The 24,360-nt window shown below is 37.5% G+C and overlaps 1 protein-coding gene and 1 pseudogene across 3 annotated transcripts in view; one reads left to right on the top strand and one right to left on the bottom strand.

The window, feature by feature from the left end:
• GXYLT2 (glucoside xylosyltransferase 2) overlaps positions 1-24,360 on the bottom strand; it is a 204,540-nt gene that overhangs the window by 160,889 nt on the left and 19,291 nt on the right. For all 3 annotated transcript variants that reach the window (XM_028518955.2, XM_036031007.1, XM_036031008.1), the window contains exon 2: positions 4,168-4,360. In XM_028518955.2, coding sequence (XP_028374756.1) covers positions 4,168-4,360 — 193 coding nt within the window. The remainder of the gene's footprint in view (positions 1-4,167; positions 4,361-24,360) is intronic.
• LOC114501789 lies at positions 20,144-20,961 on the top strand (annotated as a pseudogene).

Genomic DNA, 24,360 nt, shown 5'->3' with positions numbered 1-24,360 from the left:
TGTAGGTGCACTGTTTTTTCTTTGTGGATCTACATTTGCTGATATCAGATGGCGACTCCATCTAGCTTTAGGCAGCATGTTGAGACTACCAGGGATCTACTGTCTGTAGCTGACTCCTTCAGTTGTTAATGTAGTCAATCTGCAATTACTAGCCAGGCTTAAGCACTATAGCTGGCATAGTGTCCCTCCTGGGGGTGGGGCTGTTGCTTCCCCTCAGGCTGCTTCCACTCAGAAGGAAGTGGTCTGCCTGAGCAAGACAGCTGCTGCAGTGTGGGGAATGACTGAGCACCAGAATCCTGGTGCCTATTGTCTCAGTTTTTTCCCCAAAGCCTCTGTCCCCAGTCTCTCATCAAGCACCTCTAGTCCACTCTGCCTACCCCCTTTGCTGGAGCCCAAGGTAAGTGGCTACAAATGAAATTATATGTATGGTCCCTTATATGGCTCTTTGGACCTCTGGTTTCCATCTCTGGTAGAGAGAAACTTTTCACAGCTGATGTTATCTGTGTACTTTTTAGGCTCTGGTGCTCTAGGCTGGTGATTTCAGCTTAGGCTTTATACCTCACACTTCTCAGCATGATCCAACTGGCTGCTTAAATATCCCTCCAGCACTTCAGTTGCTGCTTGTGGGTGCCCAGCCAGCCCTATCATGCCTCTACCACACTCCCTATCACTCATGTTGTGCTGAAGCTATTTCTTTTGTCTGTCCATAGTTATAAGGCTTCTCTCTCTCTGTTGTTCAGTTGTTTTTTCTAGATGATTTCTCTACCATTTAGATGTAATTCCAGATTGTTCCTGGGAGGAGGTTAGGGTAACTTCCACTCACTCCTCCACCATCTTGGTTTTCTGGAACTGACAGCTTTAAGAGTACCCCTCCACTATCTCCTGGGCTGAGCAGATACCAACTGCTGCTGATCTACTACTTTAGGACTAACATATTGCTCAACATAGGAGATGTTTCAAAGAATCTTTGTGGAATGAGAGAATATATAGATTATTTGATTCAGCCTCACAACTACACTGTGCAACAAATAGAGGAAGAATAATTTGTTCCCTTTGTGTATTTATGTACTAAAGTTTTTGCTTACCTTTTGATACAGATGAAGAATTTGGGACTTAAGAGTTCTATGACTTATGTGAGAGTCAATATTTTAAATAAAATCTGATACCATAATTCCAGTATGAAAAAGAAAGGGGTGACACTGCAGGCCCTGCTCAGCTTTTAACATCTTATTATATTGATATCCTTTATTAGTTGAGGTTCACTGGTCTAACAAAGACCTGGGGAAATGAGCCATCAAAGGGATAAACGCATCAGCAAATTCAAAACATGGCACAGCTTCACAAGTATCTACAATAATTTTCCCCATGTAATTTATCTCCTAGTCTATGTTCCAGTTACTATGGCTCATCAATTTCTTTAAAATTTAGTGATTTTTTAAAAAAATATTTTATTTATTTATTTTTAGAGAGAGGGGAAGGGGAGGAGGAAGAGAGGGAGAGAAACATCAGTGCGTGATTGCTTTTTGTGCACCCCCTCCTAGGGACCTGGCCCGAAACCCAGGTGTGTACCTTGACTGGGAATCAAACCAGCAATCCTTTGGTTCACAGGCTGGCACTCAATCTACTGATCCACACCAGCCTGGGTTGAAACTTAGCAATTTTTTATTTATTATGCTCATAGATTCATGTTTCAGAAATTTGGACAAGGCACAGAAAGGATAGCTTGACTCTGCTCCACAGTGTCAGGGGCCTCAGCTGGAAGCCTGCAAGTCTGGAGGATGGAGTCATCTGAAGTCTCATTTACTCACATGTCTGGTGAGTGAGGGTAGTTATTGGATGCAGACCTCAGATCCTCTATGAATGGACCTCTGTGTGTCATCTCTCCATACAGGCTATTTTGAGCCTCATCACACTGTGGTGGAGAGGTTCCAGGGGAAGTTATCCCAACTAAGAACCAAGCAGAAGCTATATCCTTTTTATGACCTAGGCTCAGGTGTCACACAGCATTATATTTGTAACACCATATTTGTATGTACATACATATTATGTATGTCAATATATATGTAATAGCTATTGCCTTATAACAAATTACCCCCAAACTTAGTATTTCAAAACCAAAAAAACATTTATTTCATATTGTTTCTTAAGGTCAGGAGCCTGTGAACTGCATTGTTCTGGCTCAGGGCTTCTTGTGAAGTTGCAGCCCAAGTATTGGCTGGAGTAGTTGGAGTTGAGAGGGCCTTGTGTTAGCAGAAAATACTTGGGTTACTGTCAAGCTGAGGTAATAAAAAGCAAAGCCATGATCCACTAGTCTCTTTCTCCTGTAGTGACATCCTAGGAACTGTAGAGGACACATATTCTGGAAGGTACACCTATAAGCAGGAACAGTCTGTCAACTGCCAGACAGGCAGCAGGCATACAGAAATTCTCTGAGAGCTGTTACTGCAGCCTGACCTGGCCTATCCTGATTATAGATGTATCATATCTTTTATCAGTCCAGTTGGACCCAAGTTGTAGGTAAGGAAACTGAAGGTCAGAAAGGCCACAGGCTTGTGGAACTCAGTTTGTAAAATAGGGAACATGATTGTTACCTTTTACAAAGTGTTGTTATGAGGATTAAATAATATTAAATCATAAGCCCTTGAAAAATGCTTATTTATAGTTATCATTTCTCTACACTTCAGCTTCAGAGCAACTAACTATTTGTCTTTCAACCTTTTTTTCTTGCCCCTTCCCCTGACACAGATAGTTTTCAAGGCATTTAGCAAACCATTTTAAAGTCTCAAGAATATTTATTCCCCTGGCTCCTCTTGATGAAGATGCCATGGTCATAATTTCCTTTAGAAAACATTAATATTATTTTCTAGTTTTCTATTATTAGCCTTTCTATACCTAATGTGCTTCCTGGGCATTGCTCATCTGCATGGCTCCTGATGGCAGGATGCAGCACTGATAATTCAAGCAAGTAGACATAATACAGAGCAAGTGCTCACTCTGCCACCATTTAAGAACCTACAGCAAAAGATTTTCAAGGAAAACAAAGCTTTGTCTACAAAGTAACACATATACCTAACTGGGAAGAAGAGGCATTTCCAAAGTGATCCTCATGTACTGGTTAAAAAAATTATTATTTGTTCCTCAGTGTGGGAACGGTCAAATAAATGATGACCCAGCCACATAATAAAATACTACGTAGTACCAAAAAGGATGATATATGAATGCTGACCTGAAGCAATGCTGACAATATGGTTTTAAGTGAAGACAAGCAAGTTCCAGAAGCACACATAGAGAATAATCCTGATTTTGTAAAAGAAACATATTTTTAGCTGGGTACAAAAATATTCATGTATCATGTATATACCTATATACATATGAATATACATGTATATATATATATATATATATATATACACATACCCACATAGATAAACACACATACACACACACCTGTATAAGAAAAACATACAGAAGAATCACTCAAAGTTGTTAACTTTGATAGTTTCTTAGGTGGGACTGAACAACAGCAAGGATTGCACCTTTTAGCTTACAACATCTATATTGTTTGAATTTATTTATTTTTTATTTTTTAATCCTCACCCAAGAATATATTTTTATTGCTTTTTTTAGAGCGAGAGAGAGAGATTGAGAGAGAGAGAGAAATCAATATGAGAGAGAAACACTGATCAATTGCTTTCCTTATGCATCCCGATCAGGGATCAAACCCACAACTTAGGTTATGTGCCCTGGCCGAGGATTGAAGTCGCAACCTTTTGGTGTACAGGATGACTCTCCAACAAACTGAGCCCTCTGGCCAGGGGTGTTTGTATTTATTTTAATGTATATATTTTACTTGCCATTCACAAAACATATTTAAATAAATAAGCTGTCTGCCTCCCAAGCAAGAACAATGTTGATAACACCAAGAAGGATTTAGCTGTAAGTCAAATGCTTTATGTGCATTATCTAAGTGAATCCACACCATATCTCTATCTCTACAGATGTGACTATCCCTATATTATAGATAACAACAGTAAGGCTCAGAGTCAAAGGTTCATAGTCATACAGTTCGGTATGTGGCAAAATATATTAGTTAATAGGATATGCATTTCCCAAAATGCACTCTAGTTGTACTCAGTACATACTGTACTACAATTTCTGCAAATTTACCTGCTTATCAAACTCGGACTTCAGTGATTCTTCTGTGAAAATGTGGAATTGCATTTTCCTGTGGCTAAAAAGCACAGCTGATTTTAGCATGACCAGCGTCTCCTCTAACCGACTGCCACAGGCCACCACAGCCAGGTGGATCCAAAGCTTGGGTGGCAGCACAGCATGAGAACTCCTGGGTTCTCCAGGCCTCCTAGAAAGAAGAAAAAAGTTAAAGCTATTACTAAACTTATTTTTTAAAAAGGTAGTATGTGGCTGGAATATTTCAAAAATGAACATGCATAACCTGTTATATTGTATAAAGTGATAAGTATTTTGACAATTCTGCTTGCTTGGAGAAAAATACCATTTTACTCCAATATTTATCCTGGTAGTAACAGGATGAGTCACTGTTCAGAATGCTATAGGTATCTGGAAATTTTCTTCCAGCACTCAGTTGTCTAATGCCTGCTGGCTGCCTAATGCCCCATGTTTGGAAGTTGCATTGCCGAACTTGACAGCTGAGACAAGTAGAACTCCTACTTACATGGGCCATGGAAATTAGATTTGAATGCAACTTGAATAAGAGGACAGGTCATGGCTTTCCCATGTGAAATGAGCAACATGATATTCCCATCATCTGGGTGGTTTTAGGTTGCAGTGGAATATATGACCACTGAACCAAAGGAAAATCATGCAAGTCCAGAAGGTGAACACAGAAACCAGTGGGCCTCCATTACATGTTGGGAAAGTCTTTAAAAAACAGGTGTTAATCTTAACCATTTCACTCAAGGTTGCTGACATAGTATGTGTGAAATTCAGCTTCCATATGAAACTGATATTAATGAGAAACAGGCAGGAAAGGGGGCAGGTTAAGCTGAAAATTACCAAGGTATCAAATATCAAGTTAACAGCTGAGAGGGGACTTGGATCTAAGAGTCCAGAATCATCATTCTGCTATTTCCTCACAATAAAAGATTTGTTCCAGACAAAGGAGATGCAGCCAAAGCTCAGACATACCACTGAGAAACACTTGCAGGCACTTTGGAAGAAGCTGGCCTGGAAAAGGTGGCCTGAGATGAATGAAACTAATTTCCTTGTACTAAAGGTTCTGAGACCAGGGAAACTTGGATGTTGGATGCTACCTTCCTTCCAAAAACTTTCAGTACAATCAGCGTGGTGCTCCACTCTTCAATGCTCTGTTGAATAATGGAAGTTTGCTCTAGATTTCTTTCACCAGTAAGAAAGCTAAAGATGTGGGTGGAGCTCTTTGGATAGCTTTCTAATTTGATTACTTAGGGGCATGCTTAATAGAAGCCTGGCCTCCTGGCTCAGCTAAGCCCAGATGCAGAAAGTTACTCAGATTCCACTTATTTCAGCAATCACAGGAAAAGACAGTAGAGATGTCCTAAGCATCTCCATAAATTATCCAAGTCTCTTAATCCTCCTGTTGAAGGCCACTGTCTTCCTTCACTTTCATAACTGTGATAGCTTCCCTGTAAGTGAAAAAGTGAATGCATTACAATAAGATATTTTGAGAAAGAGAGAGACTATTCACATAACTTTTATTACAATATATTTTTATCATTGTTCTATTATTGTTAATCTCTCAGTGTGATGAGTTTATAAATTAAACTTTATCATTGGTATGCATAAATAGGAAAAAACAGTATGTACAGTAGTACTCCTATATGTTCTAAAACCCATCCCTCTGTGGATGCCTGAAACCACAAATAATACTGAACCCTGTAAATATGTTTCTCCTATGAACACACACCTTTTCATTTAAAGAAGGCACTTTACAGTTCCTGTTTGGCATATCCAAATTACCAGCATCAGCCCTCTTACCCTTTGGGGCCCTTATTAAGTAAAATAGGGGCTACTTAACACAAGCGTTTTGATACCCTTACAGTTAATCTGATGACCAAAGACAGCTGCCAAGTAACTAATGAGTAGGTAACACATACAGCATGGAGACAATGACAAAAGGATGATTCATGTTCTGGATGGAACAGAACTGGATGGCAAAAGAGTTCATCATGCTACTCAGAATGGTGGACAGTTTAAAACTTGAATTATTTATTTATGGAATTTTCCATTTAATATTTTCAGCCACTGTTGACCATGGGTAACTGAAACCGAGGATAAGGAGGGACTACTGTAATGAACAAATAGACCAAGATGCCTGCCCTTGCAGAAGTTACATTCTACAGGTGGTAGGGGAAAGATAAAGAAAGAAATAACAGCCCAAACAAATAGTAACTAAGCCACTGGAAGGAAATATATAGTAGAGCAGGAAAAGATACAGGAGTGGCTGCTGGATGGGCAAGTTGGGAAAGGCCCCACTGAGAAGGGGAGATCTGGAGATGATCTCAATAGGTGGGCCTTGTGCATTTCTGAGTGAGGATCATTTCAGATAGGAAAAGTCAGAGCAAAGGTGCTAAATAAGCAACATGCCTGGTGAGTTAGAGTATGCCTATCTTCGGGACTCAGATATCTGCTCTCTTCCTCAGCTTCATGGCTGGGTTTTTATAACCTGCTATTAAAGCCAACTTCCAATTAATTTATGCAGATGGGTGGGGAGGATGTGTCTCAGACGCTAAAATCACAGTCACAACTAGCCAAAATATGGTACCTATAACTTATTTGCTTAAAAATATCCTCAGTGTTTAGGAACACAGACATCATCCAAAGATACCTGAACAATAAATGCAGTAGCTTACATATCTTAAATATGAACCATTACCCCATCCCAAACAGAACAACTCTGCCTAGCTAGCTTTACATACCAGTCTTCTACACAAGTAACAAGTTTAACCTTAGTAAACTGGGAAATAAAAATTCAAACAATAAAGATAATTCATTTTATTTTCAGATTGGCAAAAATTAAAAAATAAAATAAAAGTTGGACCATACAAGTTTTGAATTGGATGGAGCTGGGAGACAGCTCAGACACTGCTAGGGACAGTATAAATTGGCCCAGCACTTTGACAAGCCACTTGGCAACATCTAGCAGGAGTGAAGATACACATATACCTTCCAGTCTTCCATTTCCAGTTTATATATATAAACTCTTGCATACTTGAACAAGACCTCTACCTGCAAGAATGTTCACAGCAACCCTGTTTATCATAGTGAAAAACTGGAAGTAACTTTGCTGTCCTCACACAGGACAATCATGAATATATTTGATATGTTTAAGTAGAACACTACATAGCAGTGAAAATGAACAAACCAGAATGTCATGTATCAACATAAGGCAAAAAAAAAGCAATTTATAGATGGAATACCATTCAGATTAAGCTTAGAAACAAGCAAAATAGCACTATATGTTATTCACAGATATGTAAAAAAAAGTAAACATGCATAAGGATAATAAACATAAAATGCAAAACTGTGGTTATCTCTGGGGACTTATGTTTTTATTTCCTAAGGTAAGTTCAGGGTACACAGAAATTCATTATATTATTATCTTTATTTCTTTGTGTGACCATACTTTTTTTCTATTTAAAGGAAGCTTGTACTCCTCTGCCACACAACGGCCAGTCCTTTTCTTTCCAGGCTTTAGTGACTTGGAAATACATAGTACAAAAAGCAGGGGCTAGGGGCAACAGTCTTTCCTGGTGTTTGGTGACAGGTACTCAAAAAGAAAAGTAAAATCCTCTCCTGGTGGAAGTTCAAGTATCAGTGGTTGGGATTTAATGAGACCTTTGAGGCCCTGACTCTGTTACCTCTCATATTACATTAAAAATCTAAGGCTTCAAGTAATAAGCATTTGTGTTGTGTGTACAGTAAGTAATAAAGTTTAAGGTCACTGAAATGGTGTGACTTTCACCAACTCCTACCAATGGCACATTCAGCACCTCTCAAATGTCACTCAAGACTGAGGATAAAGGAAAGTCCAGTCTACAAACCTAGGACTTAACCCCTTGAATCATGGACTTTGGTAGGGAATGGGTGATGAGAACTGTAGCAGTGCTCTAACTGATGGATATGTTCAAAAGAGGACTGAAGTGGACATCTGCCGTCCAGGAGTTTTAAAGACCTGTTGCTTAAGACTAAGAGCTAATTGTAAACATGTCAGCCACTACACTGGTAGAGCCTAAATGGGAGTCAAATTAACACAGCAGAGAGCAGAGCCAAAAGTTAATGGGTGGCACTACTTGAAAACCTGGATCCAGGTGCTCCTGACCTTAATCTTGAACAGTTCATTTATTGACACAATAAATTCTCCTTTGCTTAAGTGAGTTTGATACAAACTTACAACTTAGCAATCAAAAGAGAATCCTAGCATAGCTCTTTAAAATGCTTCCATTCACCTTTGACTCATTTTGCCTCTCATATTCTCATCTTTAGCCATTCTTTGAAATACTCATTGAATCCATTCCTTCTTTTGCTCACTGCTAGGATGCTGATCCAAATTCTCATCATTCTTCCAGATTTGCAGCTGGAAGAAATACAAGATACCATCTAGTGCAAGGGATCCTCTATCTGGCTGTGCACCATAACTATTGGAAGTGTTTCTTAATATGCAAACCCCCACCCGACACAGATTCCAACTCAGTGGGTCTTGGGTTAAGCCCTGGAGTTTGCATATTAACAAAGTTGCACTACAGCCAGCCATAGTCCACCTATAGCTGACATTTCACTTCTCTTACTTTCTCAAACTTTTCCCCCTTACCTTCAGGAACACCAATTCTATTCTCAACCTTTTCTTGCAGTATTCTCTTTGCCTCTTGCCTTAATGAAAACATGGCTGCCTTGTCAGGATGCCACCTCCTAGCAGATCCTCCAGATGGAAGCTGGTCTTCTTCTACTTCCCAGGAGCCTCAGGACAGCAGATGAAGCTGGTGTCCTCCTTGCTCTTCACTATCCTACCCAGACATAAAGCATATCTTCAGAGTGAAGTATGTGGATGAAATGATTCCACCTTCTCCCTGTTGTTGTTGGTGTCATTTCTCAGCTTCCTGGTTACTCCCCTTCACCCACTAAAGAGTTTAGCTACTCACTCATTGTATTTCTCTCCACTCAAATTCCTGTCTTCATTACTGAGGACTTCAATTACTATTTAGAAGATGCTTCCAGCATTCTGACCCTTCACTTTGGTGACCTTCACATGCATCACATTTTCCTTCTTTTTCTCTAAGATGCCCAGTGTTGAGTTCACTTCCTGGGCCTCTCCACACACTGTTCTCCACCTGAAGCATTCCTCCCTGGCTCTGTGCATGGCTGCCTCTTCTCTTGTGGATGGCAGAATGGTCCTCCTTGACTACCTCATCAAAAGAACACCCTCTCCTTTAACTGTCAGGGTCTTCCTGTATTTCCTTCCCAAAATTTGCCTCCACTGATGATTACATATTATTTTATTGTAATTTACATAAAGTATACAACATTATATACAAGCAATATAAGTAAACACAATCTCCATCTTCAGAAAAGGATAAAAATAAAATACACAATGTGCATTTTCAATGAAAAATATAAATCTTACACTAAATATATACGGGCCAATATATTTTTTCTTCTTTTCCATGATTTTCTTAGACTACATCCCAGAAATAAAATTACTGGGTTAATAGCTACTATCCTGTCAAGAATGTAGTAATTTTGAGTTTCTCATATTTACCCAAGTTCTCAGAAAACACCAGACCATGAGAAGAAAAACAAACAAACAAAAACCTGTAACAGTCTGTTCCATATTTCCATGTCTCTGGTTCTGTTTCACTCATTAATTTTGTTCATTAGATTCTGATAAGTGAGATCTCATGGAACAGACTGACAGCTACCAGAAGGGAGGAGGGGTAGGGGAATGGTACAAAGAAAGGAAAGGGATTAGTCAAAGAACATATGAATGACCCAAGGACATGGACAACAGTGTGGGTATTGACTGGGGGAGCAGGGGATGAACTGTGTAAAGGAGAGCAAAGAGGGAAATATTGGGACAACTGTAATAGAATAAACAAGAATAATAATAAAAAAAGAAAAAGAAACAAATTACAGGGAGAGAAATGGTGGCAGAAGGAGACTTGGGGTGGTGAACACACAATACAATGTACAGTTCATGTATTATAGAATTGTACACATGAAACCTATATAATTTTATTATAATTATATAATGTCACCCCCAATAAATTCAATAAAGTAAATAAATAATAATATAGAAAATAACAAACACTATCCCAGCCACCTCTGAGTTACTTATATGACATAACCATGCAGCTGACATCTGAAACAAGATGAAACACATGGCATATTGACTCCACATTCTGTGTGTTCCAGATGGGGGTGATGCATAGGTTGTAGTTTTCACTTAGATATTGCATCAAATAGCACTGAGACTCGTAGTAATAAAGTTATTCCATTTTCAGTTCTTTTTCAACAATGTGGAAAAAAAAGAGTTTCAGCATGGTACTAAGATGTCTTGAATAATTTTCTAATGTTTCCTAATCTTCTTTTTCAACTAAAAAGATAGTAGACTTACGATGTAGATCCGTCATTAAGCAAGAGTGCTAGGTTAGCAATGAACAACATTGTTTAGATTTCTCAGTGTTTAATTTGACAATTATCTTCTATTTATGTTATTGCTGACAACTTATAGCAGTGATATAATGTAGAGAAATTAGAATCCTCAAACATTACTGATGGGATTATAAAATGATGCAACCCCTTTGGAAATCAGTCCAACAGTTCCTCAAAAGGTTAAATATAGAACTACCACGTGACCCAGTAATTCCACTCTTACATGTGTTCCTAAGAGAAATGAAAACGTTCACACACAAAAAATCTTATACATAAATGTTCATAGCACCATTATTTATGAAGTCCAAAAAGTCTATCCTAGATGTCCATCAACTGATAAATGAATAAATAAAATGTAGTACATCCATACAATGGGATATTATTTGGCAATAAAGAGAATAAAGTACTGACATATTACAACATGGATGAACCTTTAAAAGAGTAAACTGTGAACCTTGCGAAAATACAAAAGACCACAAATTTTATTAATTCCATGCACATGAAGTCCAGAATAAGAAAAGCCACAGAGACATAAAGCAGATTAGTGGTTACCAGGGGCTGAGGGAAGAGGCAAATAGGGAGTGACTGCTTGATGGGTACAATTTTCTTTTTCAAGGTAATGAAAATGTTCTGAAATTAATCAGTGATCTGATGGTTGCACAATTCTGTGAATACACCAAAAGCCTCTGCATTGCACACCTTTACACTATATTTGAATTATATGAGAATAAAGCTGCTATTAGATAAATAATAAATGTACTTTCGTTTATGACAAGGATAGATTTTCTTTTAAATTCTAAGTTATAATAGGAGTGTAGCCATATTATAAGGCTGGTGCCGATATGGAAATGACCAGAGTTTCATAAACACTGCCTCAATTGTTCTGACTCAAGTTCACTCCACACACAAATGAAAATTGATTCTAACAGAGATGTCTAACAGGAAAAAGCAGCCTCACCACTTCCATGTTGCCCGAGACAAGGCTTCTCCTTAATTGCTTAAAAGTCTCAAGTGTTTGACTTAGGCATCAGTTTCTGGAGTTTATAAATAATGAAATATAACTCTTTTATGTAGTGCTATTTACCTTGTAGCCTATTACTTCAAAACACACTGAATTATTAAAACAAGTAATAGGTTCTACCCAGACCCTCTTTTCTGCCATCTCATGCTACCTTTCTTACCAGTGCTTCTCCTTAACTGATAAATTAAATAAACTCACGTAAACCTGATGCTGTGATACAGGCAAGCAGTGTGAGCATGATGGAAATCACAGTTCTTGAAAAGCCTGACAGTGTAATTGGTAATTAGCTGTAATAGGGAAAGAAGCACAGAAATATTTTGGGAAAGATGGTAGAAGATTAATTCTAAGAAGTTGAATACGCTCACCTTTGAGAAAGAATTGATGAGTAGAATTTTTTAAAAGATGAAATATTAGCTACTTGAACATAGAAAAGGTCTGCAAATGAGGACAGAGTGGAAGTTTAGGAAATAGAAACATCTTGACGTAGCCCCTAGAAGGAGACTCTAGTGGTGAGTAAATATCTGTGTGAAGTGTGGGCAGTGAGAGGCACTAATAAAGTTCCCTGCAAACCACAGGTTTGGAAACACATTAATCCTCTGGCAAATACTTTCCCCATTGAAGCTGTGAATAGGGCCTTCACTTAGAAACCCAGACATTACGCTAAGAATTATGCTAACAGTTAAATCATTTTAAATGACCCATGGTTTGGAGTTAAATCAAGTATCATTAATCTTCCAAGATAGACAGAAAAGCTGACATTTTTCTTAAAGTCATGGTATTAGAGGAATGGTGTCAACATAGTACCAAAAAATTGCCATGGGGGGTGCATAATACAATTATTTGATAAGTGCATTCAGCTATAAATAGTATATATTTCATCTGGATCATGATATTTGAAACATGGCTGTGTCCCTAAACAAAGTCTAGGTCTAATACACAGGTGTTCAATGCCTACAATCATTTAACTTTGCCTAAGTGTCTATGTGTGCCTGTCTGCTTTAGACATTATGCTTTGTGAATAGTAAGTGGCAGAGCAACAATTCAAACCTAAGGGCTAGACTTAAAAGCCTATGCCTTTAATCATCATGCTATATTTGAGGCCACACATGAGTGAATTAGAAAAGGAACCCCTTCTGGACAGATGAACCCTTTATCTGTACTCAGGGTTTCTGGCTTAGTGATCCAAACATAGATTGGATTTCAGCCTCCAACTCGCAGCCTCCCTGGGTACAACTCTCAAATCATACCTTCACCAACTCTACCTTAGTAATTCATCCATTCACCATTAGTTGAGGTCATGCACAATAATGTTCATAATTCTTCTCTCTTGAAAACTCTATGATGCTGCCTGGACTAATTCTTATTTCATTTTTTCCCAGTATGATTGTTCCTGACACAGAAGATTCTATTTCTCCATTTCTTCTTCTTTTCAAAGTAAGATGTTATTGAGGTTTCAAAATAGGAACTAGCAGTGATAGTTTGAAATAAATGGCTGGTAATGTATAAGAGAGAAGAATGAGTATTGCATATTCTGCAAATGGGCAATTCTCATTTTCTGAAAAAGATCATAAAGAATAAACCAACTTAAAGGGAAGAAAAAATAATTTCCTCAACTATTTATTTTCCATGCTCTTATGCCTCAGAAGAGGCCAATAAAAGATTTTTAATTTATATAATAATGTACATACTTTAACTTGTTTTTATAAATTACACAAGTGATGCATACATTTACCATATAAAAAATTAAAATTCAGACAAGCATAAAGGGGATACTCATAATGTCAATTCTATAACCACTGTTAATATTTTGGTATATTTGTGCAATCTTCCAGGGTTATACCCAATATATGTGGGTGTGTGTATATAAATATGTGATATATAAAAAAAACTTTTTAAAGGGGGATAATTCTCATAACCTATTTTCCCTTATATGGACAAGTACAAAAAAGAAAGATTTTTAAAATAGTAATGTTCTTCAAAGGAATTCTAGAAAGCAATCAAATAGTTCAAATTTCAAGATGTGTTACCAGTACAGCAAGGTGGTTAGCAATTTACCTCTAGAAGCACATGGACCTGACTTCAAATTCTAGGTCAGCCACTGGCTGTCCCATCTGACTTTGACCACCTTTAACCCTCCATTTCCCTATATGTGAAATGGGCTTATTGATTATAGTGGACATGTGCTTTTGGTTTTGGTACTTCTTACTAGCATTCATTTCTAGAAATTTCAGGTAACAGCACCTTAGTTTTCTTTTTGGGAAACCATTCCTCTGCTGTTCTCAGTCCATTGAATTGTGGAAAGGCTCGCTCATCCTCCCCCATAGGTATAGCCATGAGTAATTGGATATACATGTGACCCAAGTCATGTCAACAGAGGCAGCCCTAGGGACTTGATGAATAAAATTTTTCCCTTAGCAGTTACTAAAGGAGGAAGATGCAAGCCCAGATCTGTTGGAACTATTATATGGAGAAAACTCACCTGAGAGCATAGTCTACTCAGAAGAAAACTGAGCTAAAATACTGAGGCAAGATGGTTGAAATCCTGGATATACCTATAATAGGAGCTTTATCTTCTTTGCACTTTACAGTTTTATAAGCCAGTAAATCTGCTTTTATGATAAAGTGATATAAGTGATGAGCTGATATTCTATCACTTGCATCTACCTCTTAGGTTGTTATAAAGAATAAATGAAATAATGCAGTGAAGTACATCATACAATACCTGGAACATTTTAAGTTGCCATTAAATATTAGTTGTGATAATCATAATTACTATTTAATACTAATTTGAAATGTACCAGAAGCCTTCATTGTTCTCTAAATATTTTATATGCATGACAAAAAGCAGGCAAAGCAGAGCATCAAAAAGTACATGTTAATTTAAGTATCCATATATTATTGCAAATCAGATTTGAAGTTTTTGTACACTTTTTAAACTTTTCTAAAAGTTTTCTTCTGAAACACCAATTTCTATTGTGTTTCCAACTTCTCTTGCATTTCTTCTAAAACACCAATTTCTAATAATCCACTATTCCTGAGGAATAAAGTCTAATACCTGAACATTATGTTATTTTGAAGCCAGTAGTCAGGCAACTAGGGTCTGTAATTTTCACAAAACTGGGAGGAGAAAAAAGCCCAATAAGTGTTGCAGGCCCCTGAATAGCAGTATTTGTGGACAAAAAAATCTGCATTTTGGTTCCCTGAGAACATTTCCTAATTCCCACAAACTCTTTACTCACCCTTTGCTTTAGAAAAGCTGAAAGCAATAGCTTGATGCTCTTCAGCAGTCATCACATCTACACATAAACAGAACTCCAGGTTTGAAACTTTCCAGAACAATAGTCCCACTCTTTATGATGCAGTGAAAAGGGTCCTGCCTCATCTATTTCTTCAGCTTTTATTGAGGACAAGGAGATTGGGGGTTGTGTAGCACTTATTATATATGGAAACTGGGTCTTGATTTCCTCAGGTCACAACACAAGAAGAGCTTGCTTGTATCTGTATCTTAGCTATAGTTAACATTTGCTGAGAGCTTCTTACATGGCAAATATTGTGACAGCATTTTACCTGCATTATTTCATTTCATTGTTGAACTCAGGACAAAGCCAAAATTTGCTCAGCATGACTGATTAATTCAAAGCCACACAGCTAGTTAACTGGCTCTACTTAGAATTCAGCTCCTCAATAATAAACCAACAGTGGACAATAACAGTACTCAGAACCATGAATCATTTGTTGAGTGACTACCAAGAGCTAGTCCAATGCTAAATGTTTTATACACATTTTTATTATTTTACCTCTTTGGACTTCAGTTTTCTCTGCCATGAAAGGCAGTCATTTTGGGATTATGTGTTCTCGCTTGTCTCCTACTTATGTAAAGCTTGGTTTCTAATTTGTGCCTTGATGAATTTCTATCAGAAGATTATAATCTTTTGCATCGCTAAAAGAGGTAAAGAGGAGGTGGAATGGGTGGGCATCAAAACGTTGCCTTCAAATGTACTCATTTGCTGTTTGCAAAAGTCACTGTTTGCTGGAACAAAATCATGGGGTCTCAAATAAGGCAGCAAGTCAAGAAACTCCTCTTTCCAGGGACAATATTTAGAATTTTACAATCTAAAATAAATCAAGTACTCAGAAAGATTTGGAAAGGAATGTTAAATGAATTACATCTTCAACAAGTCTTTTATATTTAAAAACATATTTTAAATAGTGGTAAAATATATACTACATAAAATTTTCTCATTTTATTTTTCTATTTTTATTTCTTTAATTACAGTTGACATTCAATAATTTTTATATCAGATTCATATGTACATCAGTATAGTGGTTAGACATTTATATAATTTACAAAGAGATCTGCCCAATAAGTCTAGTATCTACTCAGTACATACACAGTTACCACAATATTACTGATTTTATTCCTTATGCTGTACTTTATAACCCCATGACTATTTTGTAACTATCAATTTGTACTTTTTAATCTCATCCCCTTTTTTCACTCAGTCCCCTGTCAACTCTCTTCCCTTCTGGTAATCATCAGTTTGTTCTCTGTATCTATGAGTCTGTTTCTGTTTGGTTGTTTATTTAGTTTGTTCTTCACATTTCATATGTAAATAGAATCATATGGTATTTCTTTTTCTCTGACTTATTTCACTTAGCACAATACCCTCTAGGTCCATCCATGTTGTTATAAATGGTAAGATTGCATTCTTTTAATGGCCTAAAATATTCCAATGGGTATATATGTATATATACATATAAGTATGTATATCATTTGTGTGTGATGTTTATATTTGTGTGTATGTATGTTTATATCACATCTTCCTTATCCAATCATTTATTGATAGGCACTTGGGTTGCTTCCATAACTTCACTATTGTTAATAATATGCCAATGAACACAGGGGTAAATATATTCTTTTGAATTAGTATTTTGAGTTTCTTTAGATAAATCCCCAGAAGTGGAATTGCTGAGTCATAGGCAGTTCCATTTTTTTTCATTTTGGGGGAAACTTCCATACTGTTTTCCACAGTGGCTACACCAGTCTGCGTTCCCGCCAACAGTGCACAAGGGTTTCCTTTTCTCCACATCGTCACCAACACTTTTCATTTGTTTATTTATTGATAACAGCCATTCTGACAGGTGTGAAGTGATATCTCATTGTGGTTTTAATTTTCATTTCTCTGACAGTTACTGATATTGAGCATCTTTTCCTATGCCTATTGGCCACATATATGTCTTCTTTGGAGAAGTGTCTATTCAGGTGGTCTGCCCATTTTCTAATTGGATTTTTTCTTTTGGGGGTGTTATATAGTTGGAGTTCTTATAAATTGTGGATATTAAGCCCTTAACAGATGTATCATTGGTGAATATCTCCATCCATTGAGTATGTTGTATTTTCATTTGTTGATGGTTTCCTTTGCTATGCAAAACCTTTTTAGTTTGATGTAGTCCCATCTGTTTGTTATTTTGTTTCCCTTACCCAAGGAGATATATCATAAAAAATATTGCAAAGACAAATATAGACTTCACTGCCTGTGTTTTCTTCTAGGAGTATTAAGATTTCCATTCTTACCTTTAAATCTTCAATCCATTTTGAGCTTATTCTTATATATGATGTAAAAGGTGGTCTAGATTAATCTATCCAATTTTCCTAGCATTATTTATTGAATAGGCCATATTTACCCCATTGTATGTTTTTACCTCTTTTGTCAAATATTAATTTGCCACATAGGCATAGGTTTATTTCTCGGGTCTCTATTCTGTTTGTTTATCTGTCTGGTTTTTAGGCCAGTACCATGCTGTTTTGACTACTATAGACTAATAGTATAGTTTCATATCAGGTACTGCGATTCCTCCAACTTTGTTCTTTTTTTCTCAGTATCACTGGGCTATTTGGAGTCTTTTGTGTTTCTGTAGGAGTTTTTGGATTATTTGTTCTGGTTCTGTAAAAATGCCATGGGCATTTTGTTAGGAATTGCATTGAATCTATAAATTGCTTTGGGTAATATAGACATGACATTAATTCTTCCTACCCATGAACATGGTGTATGCTTCCACTTCTTTGTATTTTCTTTCAATGTCTTTCTTCAGGATCTTATAATTTTCTGAGTACAGCTCTTTTGCATCCTTGGCTAAATTCATTCCTAGGTATTTTATTTTTTAATATAATTGTAAATGGGATTATTTTCTTAGTTTCTTTTTCTTGTATTTCATTATTGGTGTATAAAAATTCACCTGATTGTATCCTGTTACTTTGCTGAATTCATTTATCAGTTCTAGTAGTTTTTTGGTGGAATCCTTAGGGTTTTCTATATAAACTACGATGTAATTTGCAAGTATTGACAGTTTTACTTCTTCCTTTACAATCTGGATGCCTTTTATTTTTTCTTGTCTAGTTGCTGTGGCTAGGACTTCCAGTACTATGTTGAATAAGAGTGGTAAAAGCAGATATCCCTGTCTTATTTCTGACTTTGAGGAAATATTTTGTTTTCCCCTATTATTATGCTATTGGCTGTGGGTTTTTCATATATGTCCTTTATTACGATGAGGTATGTTCCCTCTATAATCACTTAGTGGGTTTTTATCATAAATGGGTGCTGTATTTTGTGAAATGCTTTTTCTTCATCTATTGATATGATCATGATTTTATCCTTTTTATGTGATATATCTATCATGTTAATTGATTTGTGGATATTGCACCAACCCTAGATCCGAAGAATAAACCCCACTTGATCATGGTTATGATCTTTTCAATGTACTGCTGAATTTGATTTGCTAATATTTTAAAGAGTTTTGCATCAATGTTTATCAGGGATATTGGTCTATAATTTTTTCTTCTTTATACCATTGTTGCCTGGTTTTGGTATTAGGATAATGTTTCCCTCTTAAAATGAGCTTGGGAGTCTTTTCTCCTCCTTTTTTTGAAATTTTGAATTTTTTGAATAGTTTGAAAAAGACAAGTGTTAGTTCTTCTTTGAATGTTTCATAAAATTTACCTATGAAGTCTTCCAGTCCAGGAATTTATTTTTGCTGGGAGTGTTTTGATTACTGCTTTAATTTTATAGTTGTAATCAGTCTGTTCAGAAATTCTATTTCTTCTATATTCAATTGTGAAAGATTGTATGTTTCTACCAATTTATACATTTCTTCTAGATTGTCCAATTTGTTGCATATCATTATGTGTAATATTTTCTCATAAATTTTTGTATTTCTGTGGTGTCAGTTGTTGCTCCTCCTCCTTTATTTCTGAGTAATTCATTGTGTCCTGTCTCTTTTTTTATTGATGTATCTGGTTAAAGGTTTATCTTCTTGAGGAATAAGCTCTTGGTTTTACTGATCTCCTGTATTGTTTTTATTAGACTCTATTGTGTTTATTTATGCTCTGATTTTTATTATTTCCTTCCTTCTATTCACTTTGGCCTTTGTTGTTATTTTTCTAGTTCTTTTAGGTATAAGGTTAGATTGTTTATTTAAGGTTTTTCTTGCTTCTTAATGTAGGACTGTATTGCTATGAATTTCCCTCTTAGACCTGTTTTCACTGTTCACTGTGTCCTCTATATTTTGGGTTGTTTTGTGTTTATTTTTATTTGTCTCAAGGTAACTTGATTTCTTCCTTGATCTTATTGCTAACCCATACTTTGTTTAGTAACATGTAATTTAGCCTACATGTGTTTGTGTATTTTTTTAGTTTCTTTGTTGTAATTAATTTCTCATCTCATACCATTGTGGCTGGAGATAATGCTTAACATAATTCCAATCTTCTTAAATTTATTGAGACTTGTTCTGTGTCCTAATGTGGCTTATCCTAGAAAGTGTTCCATGTGCACTTGAAAATAATGTATATTTTACTGCTTTGGTTGAAATGCTCTCAAAATATCAATTAAATCCATTTGGGTCTAGTGTGTCATTTAAGGCAAGTGTTTCCTTGTTGATTTTTTATCTAGAAGATATATTCATTGATGTCAATGGGGTGTTAAAATCTCCTACTATGACTATTGCTGTCAATCTCTCTATTTTGTCCATCAACACTTGCTTTATGTATTTAGGTGGTCCTATTTTGGTTGCATAAATGTTTATAAGGGTCATGTCATATTGTAGAATAAATCCTTTTTTAATTATGTAATGCCTTTCTTTGTCTTTTATTATAGCCTTTGTTTTGAAGTCTATTTTGTCTGATATAAATATTGCTATCCCAGCTTTTTACTTCCATTTTCATGAAGTATCTTGTTCTACCTTTTACTTTCAGAGTCTGCGACTTTATTGATCTGAGTTGGTTCTCTTATAGACAGTGTATGTATGGGTTTTGTCTTCTTATTCTTTCACCACTGCTGTGTCTTTTGATGGAATCATTTAATTCATTTATATTTAAAATGAATATTGAGATAACATACTGTCATTTAATTATTCATATTTATATTCCTTTTCCCCTGTTCTTCAGAAAGAGGTCCCTTTAACATTCTTTTAACACCAATTTGTTGGTGATGAACTCCTTTAGCTTTTTCTTGTCTGGAAAGCTCTTTAATTCTACTTCAATATTAAATGCTATTCCTAGGAGACTGCACTACAGCTCCAGGTGCCTGGTTCTCCACGTACAATTCCACTTGCCAAACTGCACAAGAAATTGCTGACAAAATTCAACAACAAAACCAGTGTGAAACAAATGGTGAAAATACAGCCAAGCTTACCATGACAATCAGAGCTTTGTTGCAGAATCTGAAGGAAAAGATCACCCTTTTGAAGGACTTATTGCTAAGAGCTGTGTCAAAACATCAGATAACCCAGCTTGAAGGGGGCCAAATACAGAAGCTATTGGATGATCTTGTCACTTGAGAGAGGCTTCTTCGGGTATCTTTTAAGAGCGAGGGCACAAAACCAGATATCATCAGGTCCAGCCTGAGGACAGCAGTGGCTAAGGGAGATATCCTAAACCCTATGCTCTTTGAGGAGCCAGAGGAGATCAGAGGTTTGGGGTTTGATGAAATCCAGCAACAGCAGTAGAAAATCATCCAAGAACAGGATGCGGCCTTTATGCCCTGTCTTCTATCATCAGTCACCAAAAGCAAATAGGGTAAGAGATTGGGAATGAGCTGGATGAACAAAATGAGATAACTGATGACTTTGCCAACCTAGTAGAGAACACAGATGAGAAACTTCACACTGAAATCACGCATGTGAATATGGTAGACAGAAAGTCAGCATCTTGAAGGATGCTAATGGTGATTTTATTGCTACTTGTGGCTACTGTGGTCATTGCAGTCTGGCCTACCAAGTAGTAACAATAAAGGGACCATCAGCTGTGACCTGACAGCGATGGAGAAAAGCTCAGCACCCTTTTGATGCACTAAAGCTGCTCTAAGTAAATTCTCTCAAGCTCTGAAAAATAAATAAATAAATAAATAAATAAATAAATAAATGCTATCCTTTCGGGGTAGACTAGTCTTGGTTGTAGGTCCTTGCATTTTATCACTTTGAATATTTTGTTCTGATCCTTTCTGGCCTAAAAATTCTTGTTGAGAAATTAGCTGTCAGTCTTGTGTAGGTAATTAACATAAGAGTTCTTTTGTAGGTAACTGTTTTCTCTTCCTGCTTTGAAGATTCTCTTTTTTGTGTTTACCCTTTGCCATTGTAATTATGATGTGTCTTGGTATGGGCCTCTTTAAGTTCACCTTGTTTAGGACTCTCTGCACTTCTTGGAACCTTTGCAGGTTAGGGAAGTTTTCGGTCATTATTTCTTGAAGTAAGCTCACAATTCATTCATTTCTCTCTTCCCTTTCTGGTAACCCTATGATGCAAATGTTGTTTATGTCCCAGAGGTCCCAAAAGCTACCCTCATTTTTTAAAATTCTTTTTTCTTTTTTGCTGTTTTTATTGGATGTTTTCTGCTACCTTGTCTTCTAAATTGCTAATTTGATCCTTTACTTCATCTAATCTGTTGTTGATTCCTTCATTCTTCATTTCAATTATTGCACTCTTCATTTTTCGCTGGTTCTTTTTTACGGTTTCTAAGGCCTTTTTATGCTTACTTTTTATTGAAGTTCTCACCAAGATCCTTGGGCATTCTTATAATCAGTGGCTTAAATTCTGCTTCCATTAGATTGTTTGCCTCATTTAATTTAGTTCTTTTCCTGAAGTTTTCTCCTCATCTTTCATATGCGACCTGTTCCTTATTCTAATTTGGGCTACCTCTCAGTGTTTGTTTTTATGTATTAACAAGATCTGCTATGTCTCCTAGTCTTAACAGGGTGGCCTTGTCACAGGGTATGCTGTGAATCCCAGTGGCATAGTCTCCCTGATGACCTGGGCTGAGTGCTCCAGAAGTGTACCTTGTGTGGACTGTGTGTGGCCTCCTGTTATAGTTGAGCCTTGATTGCTATAGACATGTCCGTGGGTGGGATTGAACTGGCCCCAACCATAGCGTACAAACTACTATGTAGGGGCTGACTCCACAGAGCAGGATTTGCCCCAGTGGGCTCTGGCACCTGCCAAGACAACCCTTTGGGTGTACTGATTTTGGAGCTAATTGGATGGTTCTTTGTCATGATATGAAGTCATCCACTGTGTGTGTAGGTTCTGGAGCCTATTTGCAGGATCTCCAGTGAAAACTAAGGAGAGTCACTGCCTGTGACCAACCCAGGGCTACCTGATAGTGTCTACAAAGTAATCTGCAGTTGGCAGCATCCTATGCTGATCCTGGAGGCATATCACAGAGGCCACACTGCAAATCTAGGCTGACTGTGACCAGTCCTGGGCCTGGGGCCACTTAGTAAAAGGCACAGGAAGCCCTAAAATTGGTCAGTGCCTGCTAGCTGCCTGTAAGGCTCAGGCATTTGAAGAACCTCAGGTGGTTCTTGAGTTAGATTAGGATCTCAAAGAGTCGCTAGGATGGAGCCTGTAGTGTTCACCAGGCACATGCAAATTCAGATTTGACCATTGCAGGGAAGGCTCAACACAGGAAGGATGGGACTTCTGGCCAGGATGGAGGCATAGGTAGATACACTTTGTCTCCTCACATAAACAAAAGAAGAACAACATCAAATTTGAAAACAAAAAAATAACCAGAACTGACAGAAAATCAAACTGTATGGAAGTCCGACAACCAAGGAGTTAAAGAAGAAACATTCATCCAGACTTGTAGGAGGGTCAGACACAGGCAGTGGGGCAATGATGACACAGGGTGAAGAGGCAAGGCAGCAGCTGGAAGACTAGGCAGGCAGGGCAGCATCTGCTGGTCCCAGATTTCCATGCATATAAACTGGGAGGAACAACTTGAGAGTGAGACACACTGCAACCCAGGGTTCCAGTGTTACAAAGCCTCAAAATCTCTGGCTGTAAAAACCTGTGGGGTTTGTGGCAGTGGGAGAAACTCCCAGCTTCACAGGAGAGTTCATTGGAGAGACTCACAGGGTCCTAGAATGCACACAAATGCACCTACCCAGGAATCAGCACCAGAAGGGCCCAATTTGCTTGTGGGTAGTGGGAGAAGAGACCGAAAAATGGAGAAGGGCCCATCAAGAGGCATTGTTCCCTCTTGGATCCCGCTCCCACATACAGCGCCACAACACAGCAAAGTGGGTTGCCATGCCCTGGCAAATACCCAAAGCCCCACGCCTTACAACAAAAAAGGTGTGCCAAGAAAAGAAATATGGCCCCAATGATAGAACAGATCAAATCTCTAGGAAAAGAACTAAGCAATGAAGAAATAGCCAACTTATCAGATGGAATTCAAAACACTGGTAATCAAAGCAAAACTTCTGGCCGAGACAGAGGCATAGATACATATACTGTGCCCCTTCACACAACAAAATAAAAAGAACAACAAATTTAAAAACAAAAAATAATGAGGACTGCCAGAAAATCAAACTGTTTGAAAGCCTGACAACCAAGTAGTTAAAAAAGAAACATTCCTCCAGACCAGTAGGAGGGGTGGAAACAGGAAATCGGAGTGGAAAGGACTCATAGCAAGGTGGAGGCTGGTGGAGCAGGAAATCCTACATTTGCTGTGGATAAACTGGGAGGCACAAGTGAGGAGCGAGACAGATTTTGCAATCCAGCGTTCCAGAATGGGGAAATGAAGCCTCAAACCTCTGACAGAAAAAACTTGTGGGTGCTGCAGCGGCAGGAGAAACTGCCATCCTCACAGGAGAGTTTGTTGGAGAGACCCATGCGGCCCTAGGATATACACAAACCTACCCACTCAGGAATGAGCACCTGACTGAAAGCTGTCTGAGGGTCAAGCAAGCAGTATTGTTCCCTCTTGGACCCCTCCCCCACATACAGCACCACAACACAGCAGCGTGGGTTACCCTGTCCTGACGAATAACCTAATGCCCATTACTAAGTAACAGGCAAGCCAAGACAAAGAAAAAATGGCCCAAATGAAAGGACAGATCAAAGCTCAAGAAAAAATACAACTAAGTGATGAGAAGTTAGCTAACCCATCACAGGCAGAGTTCAAAACTCTGGTAATCAGGATGCTCAAAAAATTGGTTGAGTATGGTTGCAAAAGAGAAGAAAAAGTGAAGACTGTGAAAAGTGGAATAAAGGAAAATGCACAGGGAACCAACAATGATGGGAAGGCAACTAGGACTCAAATCAATATTTTGGAACAGAGGGAAGAAATAAACATTCAACCAGAACAGAATGAAGAAACAAGAACTCAGAAAAATGAGGAG

This window comes from Phyllostomus discolor, chromosome 7 (assembly GCF_004126475.2).
Source record: "Phyllostomus discolor isolate MPI-MPIP mPhyDis1 chromosome 7, mPhyDis1.pri.v3, whole genome shotgun sequence".
Lineage (NCBI taxonomy): Eukaryota > Metazoa > Chordata > Mammalia > Chiroptera > Phyllostomidae > Phyllostomus > Phyllostomus discolor.
Note: the sequence above shows the minus strand (reverse complement) of the source record. Positions and strands in the feature narration are given on the sequence as shown.